This window comes from Esox lucius, chromosome 7 (genome assembly GCF_011004845.1).
Source record: "Esox lucius isolate fEsoLuc1 chromosome 7, fEsoLuc1.pri, whole genome shotgun sequence".
Taxonomy (NCBI): domain Eukaryota; kingdom Metazoa; phylum Chordata; class Actinopteri; order Esociformes; family Esocidae; genus Esox; species Esox lucius.
This window is the reverse complement of record NC_047575.1, coordinates 28104985-28115791: the sequence shown is the minus strand read 5'-3', so window position 1 is coordinate 28115791 and position 10807 is coordinate 28104985. Positions and strand designations below refer to the sequence as shown.

Genomic DNA, 10807 nt, shown 5'->3' with positions numbered 1-10807 from the left:
AATAAATTGTTTTTTCATGAAGAATGAAGAATGTTGCAACATGCCAGTAGTTCAGGATTTTTACAATATTATTCTGAGAAGGATGAGTGTGGCCGTGATTATTATTTCCTTAACATTAATATATTGTTAGATGTTTCTGTTATTTTGTCCACCCCCTTTATCAAAAGGTAAAATATTTCCTTATTTTGACAAAATATTTTCAAAATTTTTGAATCTTAACCTGTTACAGCCTTTACAGGTGAAAAACATTTTGCCTTCCTCACAGATATCATAAATCCCAGCACTCTATGGCAAAAAGGTATTTCAATAATTTTAATATTCCAAGGTTGAATTTTGCTTTCCTCAAGGTGTGGTGCTTAGGCACCTTGTTTTCACTGTACATGCTACTCTCTGGTAATGTTATCAGTAAGCACAAGATACACTTTCATTGCTATGCTGAACCCAGTTGTACTTGTTTTTTAAAAATATTTTTTCGAAGCATTTTACACTATTGGGCAAGGACGTAGTGAATGATCAAGGAACATTTTTGTTAAAAGAGCAGTTGGCTGGATTCAAATCGATGGTTGCCCTCCTTCACCAAACATGGTAGTTCACTTTTTTGTCTGTAAATCTATTCGTGGGCCAAAACAGGTGTCGTTATAGGTCCGTTCTTTTGTTTTTTTTACCAACTTTCAATGAAGTTCTTGCCTTTGATGAGTGGCCTGGTTATACTTTTAACCCATAATCAAAAATAAACATTTTAAATGTAATTCATTTTAACCATTTTGGGCCAGAGAATTTGCACACTTCTGATATTACGCTATATGTACCTTATTGTTTTGCAAGGAATCATTGGTAAAGTTATGTTGTGAATATAGTGTTTTATAGCATATTAATAAATTCTTGTGACATTACAACAGGATGCAGTGGTTTTAGCAGAACTGAAGATCTGTTGCCTCGCAGATCGTTTTATCGTAAACAACCTACAGTATTCTCCATTGTCAAAATAGGTTCTCTATGAATGTACCATATTTCTAAGGGACACAATCATACAAAGGCAGTAGGTTTATATATTTTCTTTTCCACACACAAAATCACTGCAGTCCAATAAAAGTGCAAGGCAACACATTTTATTTTGAAAGGCCTAAATGGCATTAAGGTACAGCATATAAATACTGGTGAATCCAGAGACAGTCGTTACAGGATAACACAGACCATTCCTTCTTTTACACGTTACATTCATGATGACTTAATGAGACATTTCAAATAGCACTGATGTGCTACAAACATAAGAAAATTAAGCCATGAGAAGTTTTACAAAATATGAACATTTGCCTTAGATATAGTGCTATCACCTTGGGTTATTCCTACCACGCAGAATACCGGTACGCACACCTGAAGACAAACATATTTCAGTTGATATACTTTGAGTTACATACAGTAGTAGTTAGTGTTGTAGAGACATTTTATTCAGTATTTAGATTACTGAACATTGTAATTTACATCCCTGCACATAGTTTTTTTTCCATCTTCAAAATAAATAAATAAATAATCATACAAATATCTGAATGTTGTAAAACCAGATTGATCCAACACTTGTGTCGTAGTTACACCCCATAACAAAGACTTAATGGATCAGATAAATGACCTAAAATGATGAATACAATGATTTTAAGTTCCATAACATAACCCTTCAGTTTGAATCACTTCTCTTCTGTAGAGAATTTTGAAATGGGGGTATCAAGAAAGCACCTTCGGGTTCAGGACTTGTGGGGGAGACAAAAGCAAAGAAAGCACTTATCCTGCAACAAATTACGTACAGATTTTTTTCCTCCTCAACCTTCTACCCAGGCCAATATTAAGAAATGTCCAAACTTTTTTAGTCAGTCAGCAGAGTTTAAGTAACAGCACTCGGGTAAAGCTGGAACTGCGATTATACACTCACCTAAAGGATTATTAGGAACACCATACTAATACTGTGTTTGACCCCCTTTCGCCTTCAAAACTGCCTAAATTCTATGTGGCATTGATTCAACAAGGTGCTGAAAGCATTCTTTAGAAATGTTGGCCCATATTGATAGGATAGCATCTTGCAGTTGATGGAGATATGTGGGATGCACATCCAGGGCACGAAGCTCCTGTTCCACCACATCCCAAAGATGCTCTATTGGGTTGAGATCTGGTGACTGTGGGGGTCATTTCAGTACAGTGAACTCATTGTCATGTTCAAGAAACCAATTTGAAATGATTCGAGCTTTGTGACATGGTGCATTATCCTGCTGGAAGTAGCCATCAGAGGATGGGTACATGGTGGTCATAAAGGGATGGACATGGTCAGAAACAATGCTCAGGTAGGCCGTTGCATTTAAACAATGCCCAATTGGCACAAAAGGGCCTAAAGTGTGCCAAGAAAACATCCCACACACCATTACACCACCACCACCAGCCTGCACAGTGGTAACAAGGCATGATGGATCCAAGTTCTCATTCTGTTTACGCCAAATTCTGACTCTACCATCTGAATGTCTCAACAGAAATCGAGACTCATCAGACCAGGCAACATTCTTCCAGTCTTCAACTGTCCAATTTTGGTGAGCTCGTGCAAATTGTAGCCTCTTTTTCCTATTTATAGTGGAGATGAGTGGTACCCGGTGGGGTCTTCTGCTGTTGTAGCCCATCCACCTCAAGGTGGTGCGTGTTGTGGCTTCACAAATGCTTTGCTGCATACCTTGGTTGTAACGAGTGGTTATTTCAGTCAAATTTGCTCTTCTATCAGCTTGAATCAGTCCATTCTCCTCTGACCTCTAGCATCAACAAGGCATTTTCGCCCACAGGACTGCCACATACTGGATGTTTTTCCCTTTTCACACCATTCTTTGTAAACCCTAGAAATGGTTGTGCGTGAAAATCCCAGTAACTGAGCAGATTGTGAAATACTCAGACCGGCCTGTCTGGCACCAACAACCATGCCACGCTCAAAATTGTTTAAATCACCTTTCTTTCCCATTCTGACATTCAGTTTGGAGTTCAGGAGATTGTCTTGACCAGGACCACACCCCTAAATGCATTGAAGCAACTGCCATGTGATTGGTTGATTAGATAATTGCATTAATGAGAAATTGAACAGGTGTTCCTAATAATCCTTTAGGTGAGTGTAAGTACTGTTTGAAAACGTCCTCTAATTTCTATCCCCTTCTTGTAACACATTTTCTGTTTTCTTCTCTTCTAGTATTTCACCTTCCCAGGGACTTGCACATTCATGCCACTGTAGTCCACCATGTACATAGGCCATTGCTAAAAGTAGACATAGACAAAGAATGTAGATCATTAGCCATGAGAAAGATCAGTTATCCTGGTGACACAATATGAAAGCATAGAATCAGAGCAATTTATTTGTATTTTTGATGATTGATAATGACCACTTATATACAACAAGCAGTTGTAAAACAGTTTTGTCATTACCACGTACCATCACTGGAATCTGATTGGTTGAAACCCCTGAATCGGAAGGTATGGACACTCGGCTGCTTTCCAGGACTCTTTTGCGCTTGCGTCGATTGGTAGAAACCTCTTTCCCTTCTTAAAACACAAAACCACACTCATTTTAAACGTACATCTGAAGTACTGGCCTCTGGACTCTGATAACTGCTTGTTTTTCTTCTAGCTCTCTAATTAACTGCCAGGTAACACTGTAAACTAGCAGTACTCTGGGTAAGCAGATAAGGATTTGAGAATGTGTACTTTAAAGAACTTGTCCGATGTCCTTATGGTGTGCATTGCGTCTTTTAAAGAAAAATAAATTGCTAGTGTAATAATCGTTACCTGTGTTACAAGCTTGGGTGCATATTTCTGCAAAAGGCCTGTAGAAAACAAAAACATGAACAATAAATGTAGATTCTGTGGAGGGGCAGAGATGGGAGCATGGCTTTGAGTTTGTTTCTCAATCTTTCAGATTTTTTAAATTCACAATCTTGGACATTTCCAAAAACTCCACATTTAAACACCACATTTAAATGATTAATTTCAGACACTCACTGTAGCTGGCTCTTGACATTGATTGTGATTTCCTCTCTGGCTTGAAGGATCTTTTCCAGGCGGACTATGTCATAAGTGTTGGGATTTCTGAAGGGAATATCATCTGGAAGGCCACTAACTTCCACAGAGTCGGGACTGGCTCGAATCAGCTTGTATGGGACTAGGACGGAGCGGTTCAGGCCCAAAGCATCACCTAAAAATTATGCAATTTAGTCAGGTTTAGGCAAATCTAAACTCCCATAATAATTTTTTTTTATTACCAAAATTTTCTCCAAATCTCGTGGTATGCTCTCAAATTGGTAGTAATAACTTTTTGTCATTGTGGCCAAATCTAACAGGATAGAGAAATGAAGCAAATAGGACCAGTCCTTCGAAACAATGTGTTGGAAGAAACATTATTGGAGGAATTTTGATCTCAGTCAGCTTGCTGATGCCTAGCCCACCACAATTGCTAAAGTGCATTGTTACTAGAATGCCCTGTCTACCCAACTAGTGCTTGGCCAATTGTGCACAGTCCATTTGAAATTTCCATTGGCTGTGAAATAATCTGGAATCAAAGCATACTGAATATGCATGTCAGCCATTTGGTGAAGTGCCTTTGTCTGCACTGCCATTTCAGAGACATTCCTTTGATTTTAATCAAAGTCTAATGAAGTATTCTACATAAAGGGGCCATATGTAAGATTTTTACTGTACTACTAGCATAAATACAGGCATAAATTACCAAAGACCTCTGCAGTTATGGGTTTAAGTTAATGTTTCAAATTGTTTTTTCTACAGAGTTGTAATGAGTGCCTGTGATATTCACACATTCTCACTCATCCGTCTATCAGTATGCACTGATGTATGGTTTCTTCACACTGGCTTTAGACGCTCGCAGTACTATCCACCAATCCCAAACCACCCAATCCCAAACCACACCAGATCTCATTTGGTATGGGAAGAACAGGAGACAAGTCGTGTTGTTTAAATGTCTTTTAAACGTTAGAGGCAGAATTCTACACAGTGCCCCTTTAAATGTAAGTTATGATTTGTGACTTTGGTAATAAAGCACAACATTGATGTTAATAGCTGTATTTTGGTTCTACTATATCTTATGAATCAATTATATACTGTTTACTTACCATATTTCTGGTTGAAAAGTTCTTTCACTTGCTCACGGAGGATCACCTTCTCCCCCATGCGATTGACCTCTTCATCATCTGTTGGTTTAGGATTAGAGGAGTCAAACAAAATTGATGAGATAAAGAAAACAAAACATGTACGCAGTTGAGTCTGATAATCTTTTGTTACAATTGCCATTAGCAACTGCTAATAGCAGCAGCTCTTTTCTTAAAGGTCCACAAAACTTCAGGCTGTCTATAACCACTGATCCCTGAAGGAGAGAACAAGGTTCACCACTTTAAATTAGCCAAACAAATATCAATTTTTTTTCAACAATTATACCACAATGCCTTTAATAAAGGCCAAGTTAAAAGTTGTGCCCAAGGGAACCTCCACCTTCCAGGTGCTATAAATTACAACTTTACCATCAATTCTTTAATCTTGTAGCAGCATGTCCATGAACCCGGTTAAAAAGAAAACTTAATCGAGTTGTGTTTGCCAACTCTGCTGCTAAAAACTGTGATACTACTTTGTGAAGCAAAGTAAGTGTACTGTATATGTTATTTTTGCTTTCTCTGGATAGCATTTGAAACCAAATAATCTTAAAGCATAAAAAATAACAGGGAAGACAATTAGAATGCTCACCACTTATTGAAGCATAGGCCTTCTTCAATAAAGTTATCCGGCGAGGTGCTTAGAGAGACAAGAATGGAATGTAATTAGGTATTTAGGAAAGGAAAAACAGAAACCCTTCATACTTATTGTTCAATTTTGAAATGTGTAAATAATCTGCAGTAAGCTTGAAAATACATTTTGATTCTAAATATTTTGATTCATTTTGATTCTAATTAGTTAATGAAAGCCTTTAAATTCCACCAGACCTGGAAATTTGGGCAGAAACATCTGGGAACAATATAATCCCTGACCTTTGCATATAGACATCACCTGCTGTTACAGTGGGGCAAAAAAGTATTTAGTCAGCCACCAATTGTGCAAGTTCTCCCACTCAAAAAGATGAGAGCCCTGTAATTTTCATCATAGGTACACTTCAACTATGAGAGACAAAATGAGATCCTGAAAATCACATTGTAGGATTTTTTATGAATTTATTGGTAAATTATGGTGGAAAATAAGTATTTGGTCAATAACAAAAGTTAATCTCAATACTATGTTATGTACCCTTTGTTGGCAATGACAGAGGTCAAACGTTTTCTGTAAGTCTTCACAAGGTTTTCACACACTGTTGCTGGCATTCCTCCATGCAGATATCCTCTAGAGCAGTGATGTTTTGGGGCTGTCGCTGGGCAACACGTACTTTCAACTCCCTCCAAAAATGTTCTATGGGGTTGAGATCTGGTGACTGGCTAGGCCACTCCAGGACCTTGAAATGCTTCTTACGAAGCTACTCCTTCGTTGCCCGGGCGGTGTGTTTGGGATCATTGTCATGCTGAAAGACCACATTTCATCTTCAATGCCCTTGCTGATGGAAGGAGGTTTTCACTCAAAATGGCCCTATTCATTCTTTCCTTTACACAGATCAGTCCTCCTGGTCCCTTTGCAGAAAAACAGCCCCAAAGCATGATGTTTCCACCCCCATGCTTCACAGTAGGTATGGTGTTCTTTGGATGCAACTCAGCATTCTTTCTCCTCCAAACATGACGAGTTGAGTTTTTACCAAAACGTTCTATTTTGGTTTCATCTGACCATATGACATTCTCCCAATCCTCTTCTGGACCATCCAAATGCTCTCTAGCAAACCTCAGACGGGCCTGGACATGTACTGGCTTAAGCAGGGGGACACAACTGGCACTGCAGGATTTGAGTCACTGGCAGCGTAGTGTGTTACTTATGGTAGCCTTTGTTACTTTGGTCCCATCTCTCTGCAGGTCATTCACTAGGTCTTCCCAGCCTGGTGCAGGTCTACAATTTTGTTTCTGTTGTCCTTTGACAGCTCTTTGGTCTTAGCCATAGTGGAGTTTGGAGTGTGACTGTTTGAAGTTGTGGACAGGTGTCTTTTATACTGATAACAAGTTCAAACAGGTGCCATTAATGCAGGTAACGAGTGGAGGACAGAGGAGGCTCTTAAAGAAGAAGTTACAGATCACCTTGTTTGTAGGTGACCAAATACTTATTTTACAGAGGAATCTACCAATAAATTCATTAAAAATCCTACAATGTGATTTTCTGGATTTTCTTTTCTCATTTTGTCTCTCATAGTTACCGATGTACCTATGTGTCTAAGTGTACCTATGGTGAAAATTACAGGCCTCTCTCATATTTTTAAGTGGGAGAACTTGCACAATTGGTGGCTGACTAAATACTTTTTTGTCCCACTGTATGTAGCTATGTAGATGTACATTTCCTGCTGGTTCCCTTACAATTGTACATTAACATTGTGAGTTCTCATAGGACAATTCCTAACAATTCACCGTTCCTCAGAATTTCACAAAACATGTATTATGGACTTAATTAATAGACAGGAGGGTTACCTGGTTTAGGGATGAGTCCTTGGAAAGGTCTGCAAGAAACAAAGACTGAATATTAACATAATCGAAGGACTGTCAAGCAAGAAAATACAGTGCCTTTCAGTTTCTTGTTATATAATTAAGCTATAGTTAATTAAATATATCTATTTAGCCAATTTACAAATAATACCCCATAATGACCAAGTGAAAATATATTTTTAGAAATGTGTGTCAATTTATTGAAAATCTGAAATACCTTGTGTAATTATATTCAGACCCTTTTTCATGAAACCTCAAACTGAGCTTAGATGCATCCTTTGCTCATTCTTGAGCCCAGGTGAGGCAAATTCAATGACTGGACATGATTTAGAAATGCACACACCTGTCTATATAAGGTCATACACAGTGCAAGTTCTATCAAAATCTAACCAAGCTAAAGCATTCAAAGTTCACCAGGAACACAGTGGGCTCCATAATTGTGAAATGGAAAAGGTTTTGAACCACCCAAACCTTGGTCCAGGTGGTGACCAATAACCCAATCACCACTCAAACAGAGCTTCAGAACCTGCCAGAAGGACAAGCCTCTCTTCAGCACTCCATCCATCAGGCCTTTATCATAGAGTGGCTGTTTGGAAGTAGAAGCAGAGGTACCGCGTGCAGAGCTCAATGTTCTTCCAGATTTGTGGCACTTTTAGAGTAGGCAAAATTAGGTCGAAATTATTATTAATATTACTGGACTATATTCAGGAATCTACAATTGTAGATGGTAAAATTTACAAACTCAAGTTTTTGCAAATGCGCCATTACCAATTACCAATTTCTACCCAGAAAACACATTCTCTCGTGGTTGTAGTGTTTCTACATTTCTACGCAATTCTACATTTGTTTCTAACATAACTTTGCTAACAGATTAAAATAAAATTGAATTGTGTACATTGGAAATGCATTATAGATCTTAAAGACCTCATCTGCTCTCATTGCGCGTGCATATCATGTCATATCATGTATAATGTTCCACAGAAAAATATCAATCAAAATCTCACATATCAGATACTGGCCTTCAGCTACTCTCTAATCAACTCATCATTGAAATTACCCCAAATCTGTTAAGCCATCATTGGCTCAAAAACAAAACTTAACAGGATGTCCGGAAAATCGATTTTCAGCATCTTTCTGGCACTGTTTGGTTTCACTCATGATTAACAGCTGACCGGAGCTAAGGGGCTTGCCTGTACGCAATCCCTAAACTTGACCTTAATGTAGCAATTGTATCTGCTACATTAGAGAAATGTATATAACCAGGTATATTGACAGAAACGTTTGTGCAGGACTTTCACTTATACAATAAGGACTTAGTAAAGAGTTGGAGTTTGGAGAATAACGTGCCTGATTGAAAGCAAAAAAAAAAACAATTTCTATTTTAAGTATCTCTCATAATCAAGAAGGTTCTGTTACTGTCCATAATTGCTGTGGTTAATTTTCAGCCCTGGAGACAAACCTATCCCCAAACAAATGAATTGTGCTCTTAAATTAATTTCCGTGTGCCTAGATATTTTTGCTTACAAGCACATGCTCCTAGTAAAAAATGCCAGTTTAGATCTCAGATTTTAGAATTTGAATTTTTATATTAAAATACTTTAAATGAATTCATAATATTTTTGGGGTTGAATTCCGGAAAAATAAACATGAGAAAAAGACAGTAAGGTGACTGAACAAAATGGGAGACTGCCCAAATCCATGTGCACAAAGCTGTTAACGGCATACCCAAGAAGACATATAACAATGATTGCTGTTTAAGGCACATCTAGAAAGTACTAAAGAAAGGGTCTGAACATTTATGTACATAAGATATTTCCTATTTTTTAAAAGCTGAAGCTGTTTTTGGTTTGTCATTTTTGGTTATTGAATGTAAATTGATAGAATAAATGATTAAATTAGGTCTATAACAACAAATCTTGGAGAAAGTGAAGGGGCTTGAATACATTCTCAAAGGCACTGTAAATATGTGTCAGCATGATGTTGTCCCCGGAGGTCAATAGTTGAAAAGCTATGCCATATGCCTTATCTCTACAACCCCATGAAATTGAGAAGGACGACTTGTCCACCTGGTGATGGTGAAGCAGATCTTATCAGCTACTGCCAAGATCCTCTCCAAGTTCTGTGAGCCAAAGGTACAAGGTTTCCTGAAGGGGATGCCAGGGGGCAAGCCCTCGATAATCACTGAGCCTGGGTTGCTCTTGATCCTCTTGTAAGGAACCTGGACAGGGTATTTGATACCAAGTGCCTCCCCATACTTCCTGTTGAACAAATCCTGGACCTGCTCTCTCAGGGTGTTGGCCAGGTCAATCCTGGACAGCTTGGCCTCTAAGCTATCTGTCAATAAAATCATATAACATTGTTTAACTTATTTCGAATAAACATTTGCAGCTTGAAGCTAAATTGCGGCATACAAGACGTGCTCCATCAAGCCAAGGCCCAGACCATGCCAGAAGCCAGCATGCCTTGTCTAAGAACTTAATATCTCTCCTGTAACCTATGTTGTACTTTGGTAATCATCCACTTGGGTAAGAATAGCATATTAGATAGCATGTTATGGTTAATCTATCCATTTATAAGTTACATGTTACAACTGGTAAGCTTGCATGCTAAAGCCATAATTTATCTGCATGTTTGCTAGCTAGGTCATGTCTATCTAATTAGCATTACTGTAGCTTATTATTAGCCTAGCTACTATTTCTCTGATGATATGTATGAGACAAGGTGAGATTACATTTGTTTTTTGGAAGAGCTTGTAAATTTGAAAAGGGAAACTATTATACTTATTCCCCTTTGAAACACAAAAACAGAATAGTCCTTATTACCTGAGAAGCCTGGTCTTTTTGAATCAGCCCCAATATCTTCTGTCAAAGCATCTTTAGAGTCAAGATCTGTGAAAACACATATCATCAGTTGTCTAAACATGCAGTGAATAATGCCAGTTCACCAAACCTATCCAAATTTACCCAGAGAAATACTGATCCAAATCACTAGCTTAACTCTAGAACTTTTCATTTAAATATGTAAGAGTTAAAGGTTCCTTAGGTAATAATAACCCTTACATATCATCAGTTAACATAAAAAAACAGTCTCTGGCAGAGTGTCAAGGACTGGCACTATCCCCACTGCTGCGGTTGCAGGTAAAAACATAGAAGGTCGGGATGTCTGTAGGTGTGTACTTCTTTGAA

General features: G+C 38.1%; 1 protein-coding gene across 1 annotated transcript in view; it reads right to left on the bottom strand.

Annotated features, from left to right (window-relative positions):
• Window positions 1–3040: 3040 nt before the first annotated feature.
• The window catches only part of gtf2ird1 (GTF2I repeat domain containing 1), a 35973-nt gene continuing 28206 nt past the window's right edge, over window positions 3041–10807 (bottom strand). The window contains exons 19-27 of the mRNA XM_010902290.4: window positions 10445–10510; window positions 9689–9956; window positions 7608–7636; window positions 5764–5811; window positions 5139–5216; window positions 4015–4207; window positions 3802–3839; window positions 3449–3558; window positions 3041–3273 (exon numbers count right to left, since the gene is read on the bottom strand). Of these exons, the coding sequence (XP_010900592.1) occupies window positions 3205–3273; window positions 3449–3558; window positions 3802–3839; window positions 4015–4207; window positions 5139–5216; window positions 5764–5811; window positions 7608–7636; window positions 9689–9956; window positions 10445–10510 (899 nt within the window). The 3' untranslated portion in view covers window positions 3041–3204. The remainder of the gene's footprint in view (window positions 3274–3448; window positions 3559–3801; window positions 3840–4014; window positions 4208–5138; window positions 5217–5763; window positions 5812–7607; window positions 7637–9688; window positions 9957–10444; window positions 10511–10807) is intronic.